The 23987-nt window shown below is 45.2% G+C and overlaps 3 protein-coding genes across 3 annotated transcripts; 1 reads left to right on the plus strand and 2 right to left on the minus strand.

Moving 5' to 3' along the window:
- Nucleotides 1–2585: 2585 nt before the first annotated feature.
- gpr135 (G protein-coupled receptor 135) lies at nucleotides 2586–4977 on the minus strand. The gene is made up of 2 exons (XM_072366110.1): nucleotides 4254–4977; nucleotides 2586–3927 (listed from the first exon to the last, which is right to left on the minus strand). The coding sequence occupies exons 1-2, from the start codon at nucleotides 4361–4363 to the stop codon at nucleotides 2586–2588; spliced, it is 1452 nt and encodes a 483-aa protein (XP_072222211.1). The 5' UTR covers nucleotides 4364–4977.
- A 1834-nt stretch (nucleotides 4978–6811) lies between these two features.
- On the plus strand, nucleotides 6812–14121 carry jkamp (jnk1/mapk8 associated membrane protein). The gene is made up of 7 exons (XM_072365708.1): nucleotides 6812–6929; nucleotides 7937–8016; nucleotides 9814–9968; nucleotides 12609–12815; nucleotides 12983–13164; nucleotides 13240–13316; nucleotides 13443–14121. The coding sequence occupies exons 1-7, from the start codon at nucleotides 6926–6928 to the stop codon at nucleotides 13659–13661; spliced, it is 924 nt and encodes a 307-aa protein (XP_072221809.1). The 5' UTR covers nucleotides 6812–6925; the 3' UTR covers nucleotides 13662–14121.
- Nucleotides 14122–17258: 3137 nt separating this feature from the next.
- On the minus strand, nucleotides 17259–22921 carry fam241a (family with sequence similarity 241 member A). The gene is made up of 2 exons (XM_072365697.1): nucleotides 22702–22921; nucleotides 17259–19197 (listed from the first exon to the last, which is right to left on the minus strand). The coding sequence occupies exons 1-2, from the start codon at nucleotides 22807–22809 to the stop codon at nucleotides 18913–18915; spliced, it is 393 nt and encodes a 130-aa protein (XP_072221798.1). The 5' UTR covers nucleotides 22810–22921; the 3' UTR covers nucleotides 17259–18912.
- Between the last annotated feature and the right edge of the window lie 1066 nt (nucleotides 22922–23987).

Here is a 23987-nt window from a genome sequence, read left to right on the forward strand (position 1 = left end):
TAGGTGCACTGCTGACTGTTGACCTGAAGAGGTGGCTCTCCTATGTTGTGTCATGTGCTTGTGGGGCTGTTGTTTGGTCTCTCCTATTTAGAGGTCTGCACACTCCTCTCTGCACTGCACTGAATAGATGGCAACACTCAGTTTGTGTTCTTGGGTTTGAAGTGCACTGGAATGTCATGTTTGGAGAAGATCCGTCTAAGTTTATCTGAGACTTCTGCCTCATATGGAATTACAGTATGTTTGTGGCTGTTCTTTTTAGCTTCTCCAACAGTGTGGTTTGGTCCATTTGTCTTTGCTGATTTGAGAAAGGACCAGTTTGTATATCCACAGCATGAAAGAGCTTACTTGGAGAGCTGATGTTCCTTTTGTTCTCCCTCAGCTTTAGGAACTCTATCTAGCCCGGTGATGTTTAGTTCTGATGAGAGCCAGTTTGTGTTCTAGTGGATGATGTGAGTCGAAAAGCTGGTACTGGTCTTTATGTGTGAGTTTCCTGTAAACCTCAGTGTTTAGAATTGTGTCCTCTTCAATGTGCACGGCACAGTCCAAAAAAGGCAGCTTGTGGTCTTTTACAGCCTCCCTCATGAACTTGATGTTGCTGTCCACCAAGTTGATATTCTCTGTGAAAGCCTCCACTTCTTGAGTTTTGATCTTGACTCAGGTGTCGTTCACATATCTGAACCAGTGGCTTGGTGCTGTTGCTTTGTATGAGCTCGGTGCTTTTATTTCCACTTCCTCCATATAAAGGTTAACTACAATGGGGGACACTGGAGATCCCATGTACAGCCGTGCTTTCTGTAGAAACAGTCATTGTATTTGAAATAGTTAGCTTTTTATAGAGCTGTTATATCTTCATTTGTGTTGCTTTGGATAAAAGCGTCTGATAAATACAGAAACATGAACATACATCAACATAAATAGGTGGTAGAGAGGACACAGAGTTCAACAGGACACAGATCTGATCAGGAGTGAGGTTGGTTCTGTTGTTCAGTGAGTCATCTTGCAGCATCCGTTTCCTGACAGTCTCCATTGCTGCTGAAATCAGAATGCAGGTAAAAAGTGGGGCCACATTAAAAGACACAATGGATTAATTTAGGGACAGTTTCAGATGTTGGATCTTCTTCACAAAGTCTGTGGAGCTCTGTATGTGATGCAGAGTGTTTCGCATGCAGTGTGTTCGTGTGTGTTATGAAGCTTGATGACATTCCGGTCTTTAGGTGTCTATGTCTTGTTGCCTGGTCTCAGTCACACCTGTCTCCAGGTAATCACAATACTCATCAACCCCTCCAGTATTTATAGCTCTGAATACCTCAGATATCAGATCACTGTTGTTATCCTGTGGTTCTGTCATCATTTCCTCATAGCCAGTTTCTCTTTCAGTCAATCTGTCTGTTGTTCCTCTTTTGTTTTATTCCTCATAACTCCGTTAATAGTTTGTTTATCTTGCTTTGTTCTTGCCTCCTCGTCCTGTAGTCTTGCATTTGACTCTTCAACCTTAACAGTAAAACCAATCCTGATACTTCAGGAACAAAACACACATCTTATTTTATAAGATTATTGTATAAGTTGTTTCTTTTAATTGATCATTTTCATCTTTCCTCCACAGAGTTCAAATTAAAAGGAAAACATATAAACAGTCCCTTTTTGATCGCCTTGCATGTTAATTCGATATTTTCCTTTTAAGACTAGATCAAAGAGGCACTTGTCTTAATCTCTGCTTCTGAAAAGAAAAGCCAGGATACTTTGGACCTGGTGGCAGATGTCTTCCCACATTTGAAGATGCTTTAACGTTGTATAAAAAACAGCAACAACAGCATCTGTGATGACAGACTCTCTGTTTGAGAGGGGAAAACCCTCAGCAGCTAAATTAAATATTTATTCAAGTTGAACTATTTATGAACTTAAAAAGTGAAATTTAGGGACAGTTGATAACATTTCAGACAGGGTAGGCTGCTGGAAGCATTCTGATATTTATTCTCTCCCATCACCATCAATATTTATAGCAACAACCCATTTAATTATCTCTGAATTTGTGACAAAATGACATGTGAACAAACAACAGAGTACATATGTCTGTTAACACAGAGAGAAACCACTGATCTGACAGGTCTTCAGAGGTTCCTTCTGGTTTTCTGCTGTCATCCGTTGTATAAGTTGTATAAAATCATTTTCCAGACTGAGACCAAAGGTTTAAAATCAAACTAAAGTTCACATTAGCATTAAAACAAGCAACAAATGAAGTCATTTCTCTAGTGAGGACAGTGTGAGAAGTAAGGACAAGCTAGCGGATTGTTCTGAGCTTTGCATCAAGGTGCATTTACACATGAAATATATACAAACTCTTCCCCTCAATGCTTAATGACTGAACGGATTTTAATAGAAGATTTAATTTAACTCTTCAGCTGTCTTACAGAAGCTGCTCAAATTGTAAATTTATAACAGAACTTTTTTTTCCCAAACAGTGGGAAGATTTCTGCTTTTAAGTCAGTATGTCAACAAGGATCCTTCTGATTCCTGAATCATGATGTGATGTTAACAGTCTGTCAGAGGAAGTGACACATCTGCATCAGCAGACCAGATGATCAGGCTCACAGGCTGGTGTCGGCGGTCTTCATCTTTGCGGTGCTGGCAGCGTTGGGCAGTGTTGCTGTGTCCAGCTGGGCGTCCCTACAGAAGAACACAGCAGGGTTCTTACAGGCCCACATCGCCACTTCTCCTCCGGTTTTTCCAGGACTGGAACTCGATAACCGGCTGTTGTTCAAACCTGCTCGGCACACGTAACGGTCCCTGATCCTCTCTGCCTGGTTCTGTTGGATCTCCCGGTTCTGGCTCTGGCTGGAGAGGTACGCAGCAATGTTTCTGGTCCGATAGCCCTCCTCTCTGCTGCGTCCCAGCAACATCGATATGTTTGGGTTCCTCAGAGCATAGATCAGAGGGTTAATGGCTCCGTTGGCCCAGGCCAGCCAGATGGCCACCGTGTCCATTGCAGGGTTGAAAGTGTAGTCTCCAATCGCTGTGACCAACCCCATCAAACAATACGGTCCCCAACAAAAGATGACAAACACTATCATAATCAGCACCGTGGTGGCTGTTCGCATCTCACTGTAGAATCTGAGTAAGTAAGCGTATGTGGTGACAGGCCGGACTCGTATCTCAGAGAGCCGAACAGTCTTACAGATGTTGTAATGACAGAAACACATCAGGGAGAAGGGCAGCAGGTAACACACTACGATGAGGCAGATGCTGTAAGCTGTGCCCATGCTGGAGGAACCAGAGTGGAAAACGTACATGCAGTGGTAGAAACCTCGCTTATGGATCTCAGTCGGTGTTTGGACCAACAGATACCACGGGAGAGAGAATATCACTGCAGTTAACCACACAGCTATCAACAGCTGAGTGGCCTTCTGACGCCCTATTTTAGCCTGTGGCTGCTTGACGATGGCGTAGTACCTGTCAAAGGAGATCAGAGTCATAGTAAGGGTGGAGATGATGCCAAAGCAGGTGTTGAAGAAGCCGTTGGCAACACAGAAAGCATCCCCGAACATCCAGACTCCGTCCTTACTGAAGAGCATGGCAAAGGAGAAGGGAAGGCATAAAACAGCAGTGAGGAAGTCTGACAGCGACAGCGACATAATAAAAGCGTTAGTCACCGTCCTCAACTGTCTGTGTTTGATGATGACGATGACCACGGCAGAGTTACCCAGACTGGAGAGGAGGAAGATAGAAAGCAGCACCAGGGCCTGAGCTGCCAACGTGACTCCCTGCAGAGCAGAGGTGGTTTCGGCGGCGCTCAGAACCGGCGGCATCGTTGGCTGATGGGTTTCACTTTGATCGATCCCTCTCTGGTCTCGGAGTGCCAACACGTTTCCTGTGGTTTGCACAGTGGCCTTTGTGGTGGAAATCACCAGGCTGGTCACTATGGAAATAACTCTGAAGACAGAAGTAGAAAGGTTTTATTACATAATCTGGATAGAAAATGTTGTCAACAGAGAACCCCTAATACAAAGAAAGGATCAGAAGACGAGCAGGTGCCACTCAGCTGTGTGATACAGTGTTTGAGTTTACATGATAATCTGAGTGTACTGTGAATACAGTGCACTCGAATGCCCCTTCCAGCCCTACCCCGTTCATAAAGTGCTCACTGACTCCTCAGTGACTGATGACAGAACGTTACCAGCTCCGAGTTACTGACAACAGAAGGTTTAATCAGATTAGTAATCATTCGGATGGAGTAGTGCGTTGCTGAAGGAGGTTACCTTGGCACCAGAGGTAAGGCAGTGCTGAGGTGGGTGATGAAGCCCGCGGAGTCAGCTGTGTAGTTGCTGCTGATACTGCCCCGCAGGGCCATGCTAACAGGTGAATCCATGGGTGAAGCTGGACAGGACGACAGCAGTCATCGCCTACGGGTCATAGTGACAGCTGAGTCGGTGTGTGTTGGTGGCCTGGATCCTAACATGTCCTGAACTCTGTGGTGACGACAGGAAGCAAAATCTCAGAGGGAAATGATGAGGAAGCTACATGCAGCTGAGTGTAAACAGGAATCAGATCCCAGTGATGCATTCTGGGTGTTTCTCTCTGTCCCATAAGCGTCCCTGTGAAGCTGTGGGGTTGAAAAGGTCACTGACTTATGGTGTAATTGATCTGCAGCATTACAAATGTATGTGGCCGTATATCTGTGCACATGCTCTCAGAATTGCTGTTTTTACAGGTTGACACACCTGTTGACATTTTCATTCTGCTGTTTTACATTAACTTTTTTTTCTAGAGATGTGTAAAACACTTATTGTGACATTTGCATATACTGCGGTAAACCTGAATTTCTTCACGTGATTCAGAAAATAAGTCACCATCTACAGTTCAGTGTCTGCTTGTTAACCCGACTGTGAAGTTTAAATCTAAAACGCATGTTTTCTTATTAGAACAGATCCAGGTGCCATCTTCTGGTAATTCAACACGGATGAACGGACTCTTCAGTTCCCTCTCCGCAGACTGTTTTTCTCCACACCGACTGACAAACCCCTGTTCTCCTCGTCGTGTTCAGTCGGAGGTTCTCCTGTGAAGCATGCTGTGACTCTGCCAGCCTCTCACGGCAAAAAGCTGGTTCAGCGTCCGGCAGAGCCGGACCTGCTCCGTGTCTGTGCTGTTCAGATGGTGAAGGCCTGCGGAGGGAGGAGCTCAGCGCCAAAGGAGCAGACGGAGGACACAGTGACACGGAGCTGGCTCTCTGCCTCTCCTCACCTCCATCATCACAGCGTCGGAACCTCAGCTGCCTCTCAAATCCAGATGAACAGACCCCGCACGCGTTCCTTCTGTAAAGATGTCTGCTCTGAGCTTTCGAAGCCACGCCCTTTGAATGAACGTGCTCACACTATAGTTACGTTTGCCATGGCAACCGGTGATGCTGTGCCTCTGTAGACTGTAGCAGTAAAATGGGTTTATACAGAACTCTTTTTGATTTTACCTCAATTCAGTTCAGTTATTTTTACAAAGCACCAAATCACAGCAAATGTAATCTTAGGGCACCCCAAAGATACAGTCCATTCAATTCGAAATTAGTCTAATTCATACAGTGCCAAGTAAAAAAAAAAGATTGTATTTGTGTGCACGTTGCATTTTGCAGCTGAACAGATTAAAGGTTAAAATAATGTTTGACAGCAGTTTAAGCTTTAGCGTTACATTCTGTTGGATCATCTCATGTAAGAAAAAATGTAAACCCGGTTATTAAAAAATTCTGAACATGAAATTATATCGTCAAAGTTAAACAGCACAATCAGATATTAACTAAATTAATTTACTTCTAAACGAGCTGATGTTAATGTTCAGAGTATAATAGAAAATAATAGTCTTTATTGTCATTGTACGGGGTGGTACAACGAAATTTGAGGGTGCTCCCGCAGAGCTACTGTGCACAACAAAAATAACGAACATAAAACCACAAACAAAGCCAGAAACATTATTTAGCAGGTAAAAACAATAAAGAACACAAGGGAGAGACTGTGTGACAGGTTAAAAAAAGTGTAAAATGGGGTTAGGTTCTGTGTCTGTGGGTGTTTGTATGGCCCAGGAGAAGAAGCTCTTGGTCAGTCTGCTGTTGTGGGACTTTGTAGACCAGTAGCGTCTCCCAGAGGGGAACAGATCAAACAGGGGGTAGGCAGGGTGTGAGGGATCTCCTGTGATGGCCCTGCTTTTCCAGGCTGGGCAGAGGGCAGCCAATGATCTTTTGGGCAGTGTTTATGACCCTCTGCACTGCCTTCCTGTCCTTAGCTGTGGAGCCTGCATACCAGACGCCCAGACAGTACATCAGTACACTCTCCACTGAGGAATGATAGAAGGCCAGCAGCAGCTTCATGTCCAGATTGTTCTTCCAGAGGACACGCAGGAAATATAGCCGCTGCTGGGCCTTCTTTACCAGGACCCTGATGTTGTGAGTCCAGGAGGTGCGGAGATGTGGGTGCCCAGAAACCAGCATAAAGAAACTGTAGCACTTAAAGAAATTAAATTAATCAATAGATAAATTAGAAAATAAGTAAATACAAACTGGAAAATAACCAGTATATATATGAACAGAAATACCGATGATATGTGTATAACAGAAGACAAAAAGTTAAAATAATGCCGTGAGCACCCAGCTTCTCTGTCCACCTGGGGAACAAAAGGGCGAGGCATCTCTCACGTAAACAGGAAATCTTCTCCATATCATAATACAAAGGCTCGGTTCGGTCCTTGAACTGACCGGGATAATTGATGAGTGTTCAACAGAAAGCAATAAAGTCAGAGTATACATCTTCCTCCAATAAGACAGGTGGCGCTGTGGACCTGCTGCCGCCAAGAACAAATACAAGAAGAAGAAGAAGAAAAAGAAAAAGAAGAAGAAGCTGAGCGAGAAATGAAGAGAAGGAGCTCATTTTGTTAATCTGTTGTTTTCATAATGGGTGAGTTAAAGCTTATCATCTTCATCTGGGTTAGGGTCATAATTGATTAACTGACGCATTTAAACTGTAGCGGCCTGCGTACTGTTTTATTTTATCAGCCAACTGAGCACGAGACAATTTAGCTTGGCTACATCCGACTGACCGGAGGTCATCAATTTCTGATATGCAGACGCATACACACGGGACCTTTTGTTCGTCCTCTGTGATAATTTCATGCGAGACCTTGCGGATGTGCATCAAAAGCAGCAAATGGAGCAGTACCATCGGAAATCGGGGGGCAGCACAGCACAGCTCACGTGCGACCAACGAAAGGAACAAACAAGAAGACAAAAACGGAAATGGTGCAACTCTGTCCACATGTCGCAATGTATTTAATACTGCGCCATGTATTTTGATGTCTCCTCCTAATAAAGTGCATTATCACGATCTCCTCTACCGTCGCCATGTTTGTTATTGTCTGAAACTGACGTCAGAACTCTGAACTCTGTACTGCCCCCTGGTGGATGTAATGCCTAAGAACCATGCCAACTTAAATCAGGCATGGAAGTATGTGGGCAGTAACGTTTGAAACGGGCTACCTTGACATTGATGCTGTGATAAAACAGATCAGCATCGATGGATCTCCAGTTCTTTTCAGTGATCCAGAGGTCTGGACTGGAATAATAGTAGGATCAAGTCCAGGTTGGACCAGACCTAGTCTAACGTGGTCCAGAGGTTTCATAAACCCTAACCTGTATTTGATAGAATATCTGAGATCCTCAGATGGATTCTGGATCCAGTCTGAGATCAGGAAGTGTTCATTGGCTGTTTCATCATTAATTTATGCCCTCCCTAATACTGAGACCTGAAACATTTCTCTAAAAACCTTTTTATACCCAGTATACCAGGAAAGATGGAGGACGCTTGCTGCACGGATTAGTCTGAACAGCGAGATGCTGATGTGCATCGAACGGTTAGGAACCCCGGTGCCGTCTGTTTACAGTGTGCTTGTGTTTGTTTTCTTCCAGTGGTCGCAATGAGTTCTACGTGTCCGGGTCTGTATTGTGGTCGGCTCCTGGTGAACGGATCTGTGGAGGGGGAGTGTGGCGTGAGTACCAAAGATCTGCCTACTGCTGGATGTCAGTGTTGCGCTTTCTTCCATGAGTCTGTCCCGTGTTTAAAACGTTCCATCATCTCATTTCACCCACTACGGTGCAGTAAAAGGGACAAAACAAAAAGACGGCTGAGCAGCAGGTGGTAGCATCTCAGAATGAGATGCTGCATGGTTCAGCTGACTGGATACTGACACTTCTTTAATAGGCCTCTGACTGATTCCGTCCTGCCTACATGTCTCAAAAGATCCATCATTGTTCCGGTGCCGAAGCATATTAAACTGTCTAGCCTGAATGATTACCTCTCTGTGGCTTTAACATCACGAGTCATGAAGGTGTTTGAGAGGCTCATAAAGAACTCCATCGACTCTCTGCAGTTTGCTTATCATCAGAACAGGTCTACTAAGGTCCCTCACACATGTAGAAGAACGGAAAGATGTAGATGGATGCTGTACTTTCTTTCCGATAGGCCCCAAGTAGTTAGGGTGGGCAGCTGTGTGTCTAGTCCCATCACCCTCAGCACTGGAGTCCCATAAGGGCGTGCGTTGAGCCCCTTGCTGTTCACCCTCTACACCTCTGTCTGCGTGTAGTACCAGTAATGCTGGTATCATCTCCAGCAACGATAAGACGGCATACCTGAAAGACGTGGAGAATCTGGAAAGATGGTGCCAGGTAAACTACCTCCAGCTGAACATCAGCAAAACTAAACAGATGGTGGTGGACTTCACAGGAAACAGTTCAGGTCACAGACAATCTCACCTGGTCCACCCACATGCACATTCATGTCAGAAAGGTGAGACAGCAGCTTTAATACCTGAGGCAGCTGAAGAAGTTAAGGGTCTCTTCTGAGATCCTCAAAACCTTCTACACGGCTGCTGTTGAGAGCATACTGACCATAAGCATCGCATCATGGTTTGGCAACAACACCAAACAGGACCATAGAGCCTTGCAGACAGTGATCAAAGCAGCCCGGTGCTGCATCAGATTTGATCTGACCTCCCTGCAAGACGTCTGTATAACTGCTGGAGCAGAGCCCTCAGAACCACCAGAGAAACTTCCCGTGTGTTTCAGCTGCTGAACTCAGGCAAACAGTTCTGCAGCCTGGCAATAACTGAAAAACTCAGGAGGAGCTTTTACCCTCCTATAAGTATAAGGCTCCTGAACTGGGCCAGGCCTCTACATCCTTGTTGTAACTTCACTTTTCCAATTTCACCTGATTCTTATGCTGCTACTAATGTCACATTTCGTTTAGATTTATGTAGTTAAGTATATATATTTCAAGAATATTTCTATTTTTCAGTGTATTTTCTGTATATTTGTAGTGCATTTCTAGCTTTTTTTATTCCTGTTTTATTGTTAAACCCATTTTTGCAGTCTAAGGAGTGACTCGAGGTTACATTTCACTGCATGTTATACGTGCATAAATGAGCATGTGACAAATTGTTTTATCTTTTTATCTTTAATCTTTCGTCATAAACCGTAAAACCTCAGAGAGGAAGCAGATGGCTAACAGACAAAAATAACATTGATCTAATTGATGATGTCACATATTTTACATCCTATGATGAGCTCAGTTTTTGGCACAAACAAAACGGCTCCCAACTCACCTGGTTCTGACTCATCCCATCTAGTGGTACAAAGTGGTATCACGTTTTTACATGTCATCGCAGGTTTAGTTGTTCCTGTCTGTTGGTATCTGTAGTTACTTCTCGTATTTTAAGCATTTTTCCTCTTCCTCACAATGAGGAAGGAGTCATGGTTGTTGTTAACCGCGGTGATCTCTGTGGGTGCAGGTTTGTCCTCGAGGGGAACGGGCCAATGTCCAGAAGGTGTGTGAACGCTGCATAGAGGTGCCTGAGCTCTACGACTGGCTCTACCTGGGCTTCATGGCCATGCTGCCTCTGGTTCTGCACTGGTTCTTCATCGAGTGGTACTCTGGGAAGAAGAGGTGAGGGCAGATCCCTGTTGTTGTGTCTGTTCATCCAGCTGATCCATATTTTATGTTCTATAAATAAACCACATATTCTTTCATATGAAAAAATGACAAGAACAAGTTGTTGGAACATTTTATTCATTCAGTAAAGTGTTCAGAGGCTGCTTCACTCAGTAACAGCAGAACCAGCAGTCCAGACTCTGATTGGTTCAGACTCAGTTTCATTCAGGTCCAAGCTCTTGTTGCTTCAGGCTCAGGTCCAGGCTCTGGCTGGTTCAGGTCCAGACTCTGGCTGGTTCAGGTCTAGGCTCTGGCTGGTTCAGGTCCAGACTCTGGCTGGTTCAGGTCCAGACTCTGGCTGGTTCAGGTCCAGACTCTGGCTGGTTCAGGTCCAGGCTCTGGCTGGTTCAGGTCCAGACTCTGGCTGGCTCAGGTCCAGACTCTGGCTGGTTCAGGTCCAGGCTCTGGCTGGTTCAGGTCCAGACTCTGGCTGGTTCAGGTCCAGGCTCTGGCTGGTTCAGGTCTAGGCTCTGGCTGGTTCAGGTCCAGACTCTGGCTGGTTCAGGTCCAGGCTCTGGCTGGTTCAGGTCCAGACTCTGGCTGGTTCAGGTCCAGACTCTGGCTGGTTCAGGTCCAAGCTCTTGTTGCTTCAGGCTCAGGTCCAGGCTCTGGCTGGCTCAGGTCCAGACTCTGGCTGGTTCAGGTCCAGACTCTGGCTGGTTCAGGTCCAGACTCTGGCTGGTTCAGGTCCAAGCTCTTGTTGCTTCAGGCTCAAGTCCAGGCTCTGGCTGGTTCAGGTCCAGACTCTGGCTGGTTCAGGTCCAGGCTCTGGCTGGTTCAGGTCCAGACTCTGGCTGGCTCAGGTCCAGACTCTGGCTGGCTCAGGTCCAGACTCTGGCTGGTTCAGGTCCAGGCTCTGGCTGGTTCAGGTCTAGGCTCTGGCTGGTTCAGGTCCAGACTCTGGCTGGTTCAGGTCCAGGCTCTGGCTGGTTCAGGTCCAGGCTCTGGCTGGTTCAGGTCCAGACTCTGGCTGGTTCAGGTCCAGGCTCTGGCTGGCTCAGGTCCAGACTCTGGCTGGTTCAGGTCCAGGCTCTGGCTGGTTCAGGTCCAGACTCTGGCTGGTTCAGGTCCAGGCTCTGGCTGGTTCAGGTCCAGGCTCTGGCTGGTTCAGGTCCAGACTCTGGCTGGTTCAGGTCCAGGCTCTGGCTGGTTCAGGTCCAGGCTCTGGCTGGTTCAGGTCTAGGCTCTGGCTGGTTCAGGTCCAGACTCTGGCTGGTTCAGGTCCAGGCTCTGGCTGGTTCAGGTCCAGACTCTGGCTGGTTCAGGTCCAGGCTCTGGCTGGTTCAGGTCCAAGCTCTTGTTGCTTCAGGCTCAGGTCCAGGCTCTGGCTGGTTCAGGTCCAGACTCTGGCTGGTTCAGGTCCAGACTCTGGCTGGTTCAGGTCCAGACTCTGGCTGGTTCAGGTCCAGACTCTGGCTGGTTCAGGTCCAAGCTCTTGTTGCTTCAGGCTCAGGTCCAGGCTCTGGCTGGCTCAGGTCCAGACTCTGGCTGGTTCAGGTCCAGACTCTGGCTGGTTCAGGTCCAGACTCTGGCTGGTTCAGGTCCAAGCTCTTGTTGCTTCAGGCTCAAGTCCAGGCTCTGGCTGGTTCAGGTCCAGACTCTGGCTGGTTCAGGTCCAGGCTCTGGCTGGTTCAGGTCCAGACTCTGGCTGGCTCAGGTCCAGACTCTGGCTGGTTCAGGTCCAGGCTCTGGCTGGTTCAGGTCCAAGCTCTTGTTGCTTCAGGCTCAAGTCCAGGCTCTGGCTGGTTCAGGTCCAGACTCTGGCTGGTTCAGGTCCAGGCTCTGGCTGGTTCAGGTCCAGACTCTGGCTGGCTCAGGTCCAGACTCTGGCTGGTTCAGGTCCAGGCTCTGGCTGGTTCAGGTCCAAGCTCTTGTTGCTTCAGGCTCAAGTCCAGGCTCTGGCTGGTTCAGGTCCAGGCTCTGGCTGGTTCAGGTCCAGGCTCTGGCTGGTTCAGGTCCAGGCTCTGGCTGGTTCAGGTCCAGACTCTGGCTGGTTCAGGTCCAGGCTCTGGCTGGTTCAGGTCCAGACTCTGGCTGGTTCAGGTCTAGGCTCTGGCTGGTTCAGGTCCAGACTCTGGCTGGTTCAGGTCCAGACTCTGGCTGGTTCAGGTCTAGGCTCTGGCTGGTTCAGGTCCAGGCTCTGGCTGGTTCAGGTCCAGGCTCTGGCTGGTTCAGGTCCAGACTCTGGCTGGTTCAGGTCCAGACTCTGGCTGGTTCAGGTCCAGACTCTGGCTGGTTCAGGTCTAGGCTCTGGCTGGTTCAGGTCCAGGCTCTGGCTGGTTCAGGTCCAGGCTCTGGCTGGTTCAGGTCCAGACTCTGGCTGGTTCAGGTCTAGGCTCTGGCTGGTTCAGGTCCAGACTCTGGCTGGTTCAGGTCCAGACTCTGGCTGGTTCAGGTCCAGGCTCTGGCTGGTTCAGGTCCAGGCTCTGGCTGGTTCAGGTCTAGGCTCTGGCTGGTTCAGGTCCAGGCTCTGGCTGGTTCAGGTCCAGGCTCTGGTCAGCTGTTTCTCCTCCTGGTCTGTGATTTGTTAGACTCGGTTCAGACGGTCAGGTGATGATGGATGTCAGGTCTGACGCTCTGTGTCTGTGTTCGTAGCTCCAGCGCTGTGCTGCAGCATGTAACGGCCATGTTGGAGTGCAGCGTGTCGGCCATAGTTACCTTGCTTCTCACAGAACCAGTGGGCTTGCTCAGCATCCGGTCCTGCCGGGTCCAGATGCTGTCCGACTGGTACACCATGCTGTACAACCCGAGCCCAGACTACATCAACACGCTGCACTGCACCCAGGAGGCTGTCTACCCGCTGTGAGTACCAATAGGCTGTGCGACTGGTCCCGGTCCAGACTTCACTTCCTGTCACCAAAATCATTTTCTGTCTCTGCCGTTACATCATGTCTGATGCCACTGCCTCTCTTTGACATCAGATCCTTTCTCTGATGTTACTTCCTGACATCACTGCATCTCCTCCCCAGCTACACCATCGTGCTGATCTACTACGCCTTCTGCCTGGTGATGATGATGATGCTGCGTCCTCTGCTGGTGAAGAAGATCGCCTGTGGTCTTGGGAAGTCAGACCGCTTCAGGAGCATCTACGCAGCTCTCTACTTCTTTCCCATCCTCACCGTGCTGCAGGCCATCGGCGGCGGGCTGCTCTGTGAGTTTCTCTCCAGATGTTTCCATGATAACGCAGTAACCAGCATTTTGTGGTTCATGTTCATCTGTGTTTCAGACTACGCCTTCCCCTACATCATCCTGGTCCTGTCGCTGGTCACGCTCGCCGTCTACATGTCTGCCTCTGAGATTCAGGTGAGACACAGGTCACATACACAATCCATATGTTAATGTATCTGAGGAACACAGGAGGGTGGGTCTGAACTGTTTCTGTGTCTGTTTGAAACAATCACTGATCCCCCCCCCCTTTCCTCCTGACAGTCCTTTAAGACCCTGTTTTCCAGGAAGAAGCGTCTGGTGGTGCTGCTCAGCCACTGGCTGCTGCACGCCTACGGCATTATCTCCATCTCGCTGCTGGATAAGCTGGAGGTGGCGCTGCCGCTGCTCGCCCTAGTGCCGGGCCCCACCCTCTTCTACATCGCCACGGCCAAGTTCACTGAGCCGAGCCGCATCCTGTCTGAGGGCGGCAGTGGACACTGAGTGGAGTGTCAGGCGTCCAGTTTCCTCCTCAGATATCAGCAGGTGATGACAGTCTGAGCATATGTTCTGGTAAATGAACGGTCCGTCCTGTTGATGGAGGGGCACAGCCACACCCAGTCATGTGACACGTTTCAGCGCTACCCTGCTGAGCTGAGCTGTTGTCACTGTCAGACTGTGTTTCAGCACATGTTGGAGCTCCATCCACGGGTATATGTATGCTCTTTGTGTATATTTATATATGTCAGCTCCATACAGACAGTATGTATTTATGTGAGTAAACAGAGTCTTCAGGGTATTTTACTGAGTCTTTACAATGTGTTTAAGCAGCTGCTGGTTTGTTACTTTTCCTTCTGAAGTGTAATGTTCCTCAGAGGCTGGCTGCACTGTAAATATATATGAATGTTTGTTTTTACGCCTCACAGCAAAGAGAAATAAAATGTTTCCTCCTGTGGCCAGAGCTTTCCTGCTTTCATATGACTTGCCTGTTTCCACTACAGAACTACATCACAGATGTAGAATCCTGGTCTGCTCAGCATGGACGTGTTTTCTTGATCCAGGTTTTCGAAGCGACTTTTCTACTGAGCTCTACAGAGCATCAGTCCCCAACCTTCACCTGATGCTATGACCACCGCCTAGCACCACACACCAGGCTTACAATTAGGGTTAGTAACCAACTAATTTATTGTAAATTATAAATAATTAATATGAATTTAACAGGGAGCCAATGAAGAGAAGCTAAAAGCTCATCAGAACTCTGGCTGCAGGGTTTTGGATCAGCTGGAGGCTTTTCAGAGAATCTGTGGGACAGAACAATAATATCCTTATTATTGTTCTGTCCCACAGATTCTACAGATTACAGTAGTTCAGTCCTGAAGGAACAGATGCATGGAGCAGTTTCTCTGCATCACCCTGAGACAGGATGGTCCTGATTTATTACGAAGGTGAAAGAAGGCAGAAACCTGTTTTATATGTGAGTCAGAGGACAGATCCTGGTCAGAAATAACTCCAAGGTTCCTCACTGTAGAACTAGAAGCCAAGGAAATACCATCTTAGAGTAACTATATAACAGGACAATTTCTCCCTGAAGCGCTCAGGTCCAAAGAGAACAACTTCAGTTTGTCTGAGTTTAGAAGCAGAAAGTTCTGAGTCATCCAGGTCTTTATGTCTTTAAGACAGGCTTGTAGTCGGACCAACCTGTTGGTTTCATCTGGTTTCATAGATAAGTACAGCTGAGTATCATCAGCATAGCAATGGAAATTTATGTCATGCTGTCTGATAATGTTACCTAATGGAAGCAGGTATAAAGTAAAAAGAATCGGTCCAAGCACAGAACCCTGAGGAACTCCATGACATACTCTGGTGTATGAGGAAGATTCTTCATTTACAAGAACAAACTGGAATCTATTAGATAAATATGACTTAAACCAGCCTAAAACCAGCCTAATGCAGTTCCTTTAATCCCAATAACATGTTCAAGTCTCTGTAACAGAATGCTGTGATCGATCGTATCAAATGCAGCACTGAGATCCAACAGGACAAGCACAGAAACAAGTCCGCTATCAGAGGCTAAGAGGAGATCATTGGTAACTTTCACCAGTGCTGTTTCTGTGCTATGATGCACTCTGAATCCTGACTGAAACTCTTCAAACAGATTATTTCTATGTAAATTATCACAAAGTTGAACTGCAACTATTTTTTTCTTCAAATGTCTTCTCAGAAGCTGTATTGTCAAGTAATGTAAACTCAAAGCTTATCAAAAATTGTTCAGACAAGACAGAGTTATGAGGGAACACTGTTAACTGTTCACTCTCAATGCCATAAGTCAGCACAAGGTCAAGGGTATGATTAAGGCAGTGAGTAGGTCTGTGAACACTTTGAGAAAATCCAATAGAGTCTAATATAGAATTAAAGTTAATATTTAGGCTGTCATTTTCAACATCTACATGAATATTAAAGTCACCCACTACAATGACTTTATCTGTACTCAGCACTAACTGGGATAAAAACTCTGAGAATTCAGACAGAAACTCAGAATAAGGGCCAGGTGGACGATACACAACAACAAACACAAGAGGTTTTTGTGATTTCCACTTTGGGAAAAACTGAGAATCAGAGATTCAAAAGAGCTAAAACTAATCTTGGGTCTAGGACTGATTAGTAACCCTGATCTGAAGATAGCTGCCACTCCTCCTCCTCTGCCTGTGGTTGGAGGAACATTTAAATAGTCAGAGGGAGTTGATTCATTAATGCTAACATGATCCTCCTGCTGCAGCCAGGTTTCTGTAAGACATTTTCAGTTTTTGTCTAAAAATTTTTTGACGTTTTCTGGATTTTCTCCTCTTGTGTTTGATTTATTTAATTTGGGTGGTGGGAGCACACACAGTCATTGTGGGGTTTAGAGAGAGGGGGGGGGGGGGGTAGCAGCAGGTGGGAAGCTGCAGAGAAGTGTGTGACACATATTTCCATGTTTCTAGAAATGAGAGCTGCTCCTTCCAAAGTGGGATGGAGGCCGTTAATCAGACCAGGTTTTCCCAGACAGATTGCCAACTATCTATGTTTTCGAATGTATATTTTTCAGAGAAATCAATGTGAACGACTGCCTCTTCTTTTGACTGGATGTCTGTCAGCTCTCAGCAATAAGAGTTGATTTACACAAAAGTTCTAAAAGGGCTTGAATCATATAGTTTTTCTAATTGAGTTTTTTTTTTTATAGGTATGAAAGACCAATCATCCATAAGTTTAAAAATCAATACTGGTGTCCCTCAAGGTTCAGTTTGAGGTCCAACACTTTTTAATCTGTATATGTTACCCTTGGAGGTGTAATCAGGAGACATGGTCTTAAGTTCCACAGTTATGATGATGACACCCAGCTTTGCATGGGCGTGTCTCCTGTAGATTCCCTTTTAAACTTTCTCTGATATTAAAACATGGATGTCAGAACACTTTCTACAGCTAAAGCAAGACTAAACTAAGGTTTAGTTACTGGTGCTGAAGCTCAAAGAGAGAAACTGCCAGTACATCTACAATTACTCACTTTGAACCTATCTAAAGCAGTAAAGAATCTTGGTGTCATCTTAACCTCTGATTTTAATCAGCCTGAAAATCACAAAGGTCACTTCCAGCTGACAGACTAATTACAATCAGGTGCATGTTCCCAGGATCGTGCTCGACATTCTTAGAGTTGTAACGTTTGACTCATTGTGGCGGAAATGTTTACAACCACAAGGAGAATTTAATGTCACAAACACCAAAGATGAAAAAGGAGAAAAGGTGATGACGCTGTACGAAACCTTGATCGGCTGAATGTGTGAACAGCAGCAATGATTCAATCTAGTCAAATGGTTTTTTTCAACCTGATGAAAACTCAGGGAGGATTTAATTCACAAAGTGTGACAGGATTTACTTCAGGGTGAGTTTGAAGTTGTGGTTTCCGATCATTTTTCAGGGTTATTGATCAATAAACTGACGGTTTCAGGTGAGGATTCCACAGGAGACAACCTCCAACTATCTGATGCTCTGGTTTGAAAACGGCAGAAGTTCAACTGGAAACACTGCAGGAAGATTTCAGGAAAATTACCACAGGATGACAGGAGACCATTACTTTGACACATTTATTTGTTTTTTCCAACAAGCTGCTTCAGATAAAAATAGAAATAAAACTCAAACTGATATGTAATCAGCTGCTCAGGGGAAGCTGGACGACTTTGTCATTAGATAAATCAATAGAGTCCAAACCTTCCTCCTCGTGGTTTTCAGAGTGTTCACTACAGGTTTTCTGCCTCTGCTCTCAGCAGAGATGATGGTGAACTGAGGAAGACGAGTCTTTGTTCACACGCCTCCCCATGCCACCAAAATCTCAGAAAGAAGCAGCCAATCAGAGTTCTTCACCACAGCGACTGTTCAATAAGCTGAAAGCAAACAGCTGCTTCATCCGCTACGGCTCTGACATGTTTTTCAAACCCAGGCTTTTTGCACACCTGTGGTTCACATGTGCAGCGGATTCTCTGTAATATCATTTTAACAAGACGTGGCATCTGGTCGAGATGATCCAAGGAAGTCCAATTACAGCAGAACATGGAGGGAGGATGATGCTCCATATCATCAGTGACAGTAATATCAATCTAACAAATAACTTGATTTTAATCCTTTTTAATTAAACTTATTTTATGTTGTAATCTGTTGAAATTTTACTCAAAATAACTTAATTTAAATTACATAATGACTTTTTAGGATTTTTAAATGCAAATATGCTCGGACAGACACACTGGCAGCCAAGTCTTCCTTGTTACACGATATAAGGCATCGATGACCGTAATCAATAGAGTTTGATGAGTAAATCATAAAAGATTAGATTAAAGATTGAATTTGTAGAGGAACAACAGATTTATGCTGACAGAAGCACTTCAGAGTGCAAATAGTTCCAGAATAACTTATCTAAACATTATTCATGATCTTTAGACACTGTGTTCATCACTGCAGTTAAAGACAGGTTTAAAATAACAGACCTGAGTTCTGGGGTCATCCTTCCTATAATTTCCCTTTAACTGCTGATGGTTTATTTAACAGAATTAAAGTGATGTTTTGTTTATAATTAGTTACATTTGACAGCAGTAATTTAGATTTATCTGCAGATAAACTGAAGATGTTCTGAAGCAGCAGTTCTTACAGCAAACACCATCACAGGAACCTGAGATTCATCAGGAAAAAGACCATATGAAGGCTGAGAACCACCTGCTGCCCAAACCAGAACAACTTGGACATTTTACCTCAAGCTGTCTTTATTCATTAATGTAAATGTGACTGAATGTTATGCAGATGAACCCTAACCCTAACCCTGAAAAAGAGTTTTGGATGAAAGTTACCTTTCTATTTCTGGACAGATGTGATTAATTTAGTCTGTAAATTTCAGGGAACAGGAAAGGTTAAATCCTCATACTCCTGACGGTTTGTGTTGTCAGGCTAAGGACCTGGTTAGTCACCGCAGCAATCAAGCTTATTGGATGTGTTTAATGTAAATAAATGATAGAAACTCATTTTAACAGCCTGGCTTATTTACAGAAAAGTGTCTTTTGTCAACAACCTGACTTCACGATGAAATGTCACGGCCCCGACCCCAGGACTCTACGAGGTCAGGGAGCATGGTGTGAACACCGTGGAGGATTTTTCTGTTCAAACTAACCACTCCCAGAAATCCCGCCTGCTGAGCCCAGCTCTGAGTCCAGCCCGATGTCAGCATGACATGCAAGATGCATCACTTCTGGATGTAGATGATGATAATGCACAGCGTCCCCACAAGACCCAGAGCCTGTAAACCCAGGAACCAGAGCAGCAGCCAGAAGAACACGATCACCACCGGCTCCACCGTCCGGTCCCCAAAGTACATTTGGCTGAAGCCCATCCCCCGCAGACACTTGTTGATCATCCCAAACAACGTCCCCATTCGCTCACAGTCGTCCAGCTGAGGCGCTCCGACAGTTGGGTCACGCTGCCATGAGGCAACACTGGGAGGTCGAAGTCGGGTTCGGTTGGTATCAATCTGCAGAAAGAACAGAATGATGCTTTTTAAATCCATTTGGGGTCCAAACTGTTGGTTGTTGTTTCGCAGCTGGAAAACTTAGGGTGACGGGACAACTGTTTATACTGTGCAGACTTACACCGCTGTTTATACTGTCCCAAACTGCGTTATACTGTCCCAAACTGCGTTATACTGTCCCAAACTGCGTTATACTGCTGTTTATACTGTCCCAAACTGTGTTATACTGCTGTTTATACTGTCCCAAACTGTGTTATACTGCTGTTTATACTGTCCCAAACTGCGTTATACTGTCCCAAACTGTGTTATACTGCTGTTTATACTGTCCCAAACTGTGTTATACTGTCCCAAACTGTGTTATACTGTCCCAAACTGTGTTATACTGCTGTTTATACTGTCCCAAACTGTGTTATACTGCTGTTTATACTGTCCCAAACTGCGTTATACTGTCCCAAACTGCGTTATACTGTCCCAAACTGCGTTATACTGTCCCAAACTGCGTTATACTGTCCCAAACTGCGTTATACTGTCCCAAACTGCGTTATACTGTCCCAAACTGTGTTATACTGTCCCAAACTGTGTTATACTGCTGTTTATACTGTCCCAAACTGTGTTATACTGCTGTTTATACTGTCCCAAACTGTGTTATACTGCTGTTTATACTGTCCCAAACTGCGTTATACTGTCCCAAACTGTGTTATACTGTCCCAAACTGCGTTATAATGTCCCAAACTGCGTTATACTGTCCCAAACTGTGTTATACTGTCCCAAACTGTGTTATACTGCTGTTTATACTGTCCCAAACTGTGTTATACTGCTGTTTATACTGTCCCAAACTGCGTTATACTGTCCCAAACTGCGTTATACTGTCCCAAACTGCGTTATACTGTCCCAAACTGCGTTATACTGTCCCAAACTGTGTTATACTGTCCCAAACTGTGTTATACTGTCCCAAACTGTGTTATACTGCTGTTTATACTGTCCCAAACTGCGTTATACTGTCCCAAACTGTGTTATACTGTCCCAAACTGTGTTATACTGCTGTTTATACTGTCCCAAACTGTGTTATACTGTCCCAAACTGTGTTATACTGTCCCAAACTGCGTTATACTGTCCCAAACTGTGTTATACTGTCCCAAACTGCGTTATACTGTCCCAAACTGCGTTATACTGTCCCAAACTGCGTTATACTGTCCCAAACTGCGTTATACTATCCCAAACTGCGTTATACTGTCCCAAACTGTGTTATACTGCTGTTTATACTGTCCCAAACTGTGTTATACTGTCCCAAACTGTGTTATACTGTCCCAAACTGTGTTATACTGTCCCAAACTGTGTTATACTGCTGTTTATACTGTCCCAAACTGTGTTATACTGTCCCAAACTGCGTTATACTGTCCCAAACTGTGTTATACTGTCCCAAACTGTGTTATACTGCTGTTTATACTGTCCCAAACTGTGTTATACTGTCCCAAACTGCGTTATACTGTCCCAAACTGTGTTATACTGCTGTTTATACTGTCCCAAACTGCGTTATAATGTCCCAAACTGCGTTATACTGTCCCAAACTGCATTATACTGTCCCAAACTGTGTTATACTGCTGTTTATACTGTCCCAAACTGTGTTATACTGTCCCAAACTGCGTTATACTGTCCCAAACTGTGTTATACTGCTGTTTATACTGTCCCAAACTGTGTTATACTGTCCCAAACTGTGTTATACTGTCCCAAACTGTGTTATACTGCTGTTTATACTGTCCCAAACTGTGTTATACTGTCCCAAACTGCGTTATACTGTCCCAAACTGTGTTATACTGTCCCAAACTGTGTTATACTGTCCCAAACTGTGTTATACTGCTGTTTATACTGTCCCAAACTGCGTTATACTGTCCCAAACTGCGTTATACTGTCCCAAACTGCGTTATACTGTCCCAAACTGCGTTATACTGTCCCAAACTGCGTTATACTGTCCCAAACTGTGTTATACTGCTGTTTATACTGTCCCAAACTGCGTTATACTGTCCCAAACTGTGTTATACTGTCCCAAACTGTGTTATACTGCTGTTTATACTGTCCCAAACTGTGTTATACTGTCCCAAACTGCGTTATACTGTCCCAAACTGCGTTATACTGTCCCAAACTGCGTTATACTGTCCCAAACTGCGTTATACTGTCCCAAACTGCGTTATACTGTCCCAAACTGCGTTATACTGTCCCAAACTGCGTTATACTATCCCAAACTGCGTTATACTGTCCCAAACTGTGTTATACTGCTGTTTATACTGTCCCAAACTGTGTTATACTGTCCCAAACTGTGTTATACTGTCCCAAACTGTGTTATACTGTCCCAAACTGTGTTATACTGCTGTTTATACTGTCCCAAACTGTGTTATACTGTCCCAAACTGCGTTATACTGTCCCAAACTGTGTTATACTGCTGTTTATACTGTCCCAAACTGCGTTATAATGTCCCAAACTGCGTTATACTGTCCCAAACTGCATTATACTGTCCCAAACTGTGTTATACTGCTGTTTATACTGTCCCAAACTGTGTTATACTGTCCCAAACTGCGTTATACTGTCCCAAACTGTGTTATACTGCTGTTTATACTGTCCCAAACTGTGTTATACTGTCCCAAACTGTGTTATACTGTCCCAAACTGTGTTATACTGCTGTTTATACTGTCCCAAACTGTGTTATACTGCTGTTTATACTGTCCCAAACTGCGTTATACTGTCCCAAACTGTCCCAAACTGCGTTATAATGTCCCAAACTGTGTTATACTGCTGTTCATACTGTCCCAAACTGTGTTATACAGCTGTTTATAATGTCCCAAACTGCGTTATACTGTCCCAAACTGCGTTATACTGTCCCAAACTGTGTCATACCACTGCTAAATCAGCAATTCAAGAAGTTTGGGAAATAAAGAGAATAAAGCAGCCTCTGATCAGCAGGTCCATGAGGTACAAACCAGGAAATGTTCACAGCTGCGTTCCAGTCAGTGAAGGCCCTGCTGTCATGCACACTCATGACAAAAAGGGAAACTAACAGGAAGTGGGCGAACATCACTGTTTTACCTGTGTTCTGAACAAAGTTCATCCTTAATAGCAGCTGCTTATCAAAATGATCAATCTGCTGACACAAACTGACACTGTGTGAACAACACCTGACATGGACTGATGATCTACCCGAATATCAATCCGTGGTCCTGAAAGCATCTTTTCCTGGGTCCGGCTGTAACACGACCCACTTGCCGATCTTTACCAGAACCTTTAAATTAGTAGATTTTTAACGGAATTTGGCTCAGGTGCTTTTGTTAACGCAGCTTGATAAATATAAACAGAACTTTTCGTGGAACAAACATTAAACCCGATGCCAAGTAAGTTACTGTAAACAGAACCATATAGATTCACTAACGGTTCAGCTCCGTTCGGCCCAGCTGAGTTCGGTGTTAGCTTACAGTTTGTTTCACATGCACAGCTCAGTAGTTACTATAACAGCTTTACCTCGTGTGTGAACCGTTGACCGGGGGTGCTTCGTGTCCTCTGGCCGCCTGACGGCAGATCCTCCAGCCCGCGTCCATGAAGCTCAGAGTGACCGCCCACAGTCGACATGTTCGCCCGAACCAAACCCAACTTCTAGGGGTCACCACACCACGAATTGACCAGAGACGAGCTGTATCTCCACAGTGCCGCGTTCGTGGGAAGTGGCAGTTAGACACATATCGACCTGTTCAGCCACCAGGCGCCGCCTGCAGGCTGGGAGAGTGACTACAACTATAAAGTAATTGCAGCAAATATATTGACAGTCATATCGGGGAGGGTTAGATTTTTTTTAGTTTGAACTTGGTTCACATTATGCCTGATTATATCAACGTTTATGTTGAGAAACAGGTATCCTATTTTATTAACCAGCGTTGCATACTGGGGATCCGCATGGTGTTGTGGTGGTTGGCACTGTCGCCTCACAGCAGAGGGTCCCTGGTTTGGTTCTCTCTGTGTGTGTAAGTGTGGATTCTCTCAGTACTCCGGCTTGGTCCCACCGCACAAAAACATGCAGGTTAAGGGCCCGTCCACGCGAGAACGTTTTTGTCGAATCCGCATAAATACTTAATCATTTCGGCCTCACGCTCATACGGATCCGGCTTTTTCGAGGTGTGAAATCGGTATTTTTGGAAAACGGCTCCACCACACACACACACAGTTGGAGTTTTGGAGCTGGATTAAACGGGTATAGGAAATGGATGGATTCATTACATACTGGGGTTAAACTTTGTCATTTCTACATCTCATTTTAAAACAAAAGGTTTGTCTAACCATCCTCCGATCTGCCTAAACAAACACAACAAAGGGATTTTGAACATTTCTTTCTATTCTCCCCATCATTTTTCAAGTGAAATCTTAAAATTAACTTCCATATAATCCAAACTTTTATTAGGAGTATCTGCTTGTATTTTCTGTGTCATAAAGTCATCCCAGTCAACACAACACAAGGGTCCCAAATGGATAGTATTAGGGCTGATATTTGGGGCCCAATTTGACAACCCATGTGGGGCCTGGCTAATTTTGTCCTCTGTGTAATAGAGTCATCAAATATATTTCCCCAGATGGGTTTATGATAGCCCTTGTGATTGGCCTCTAATATAGCTGCTCAACAGTCCTGGGTCCTTTGTTGTATTTTGTAGTCATGTCTGTTTTTAATGCAGAGCTGCCTGAAGATCACTGATTTCCAACTGTGTCCCTGTTCAGAGAGATGTCTCCGGATTCTCTGAATCTTTGGATGATATTATGGT

This window comes from Leuresthes tenuis, unplaced genomic scaffold, assembly GCF_036924035.1.
Source record: "Leuresthes tenuis unplaced genomic scaffold, fLeuTen1.0.hap1 SCAF_15, whole genome shotgun sequence".
Classification (NCBI taxonomy): Eukaryota; Metazoa; Chordata; class Actinopteri; order Atheriniformes; family Atherinopsidae; genus Leuresthes; species Leuresthes tenuis.

Bases quoted from the DNA above. Each gene is read 5' to 3' on its own strand.
- fam241a (XM_072365697.1), bottom strand. From the start codon at position 22,809: ATGTCGACTGTGGGCGGTCACTCTGAGCTTCATGGACGCGGGCTGGAG. The intron at 19,198-22,701 runs GTAAAGCTGTTA...TTCTTTCTGCAG, and splicing joins GTCAACGGTTCACACACGAG to ATTGATACCAACCGAACCCG.
- jkamp (XM_072365708.1), top strand. The intron at 12,816-12,982 runs GTGAGTACCAAT...TCTCCTCCCCAG, and splicing joins CAGGAGGCTGTCTACCCGCT to CTACACCATCGTGCTGATCT. The intron at 13,317-13,442 runs GTGAGACACAGG...TCCTCCTGACAG, and splicing joins TGTCTGCCTCTGAGATTCAG to TCCTTTAAGACCCTGTTTTC.
- gpr135 (XM_072366110.1), bottom strand. From the start codon at position 4,363: ATGGATTCACCTGTTAGCATGGCCCTGCGGGGCAGTATCAGCAGCAAC. The intron at 3,928-4,253 runs GTAACCTCCTTC...TTCTGTCTTCAG, and splicing joins GCCTTACCTCTGGTGCCAAG to AGTTATTTCCATAGTGACCA.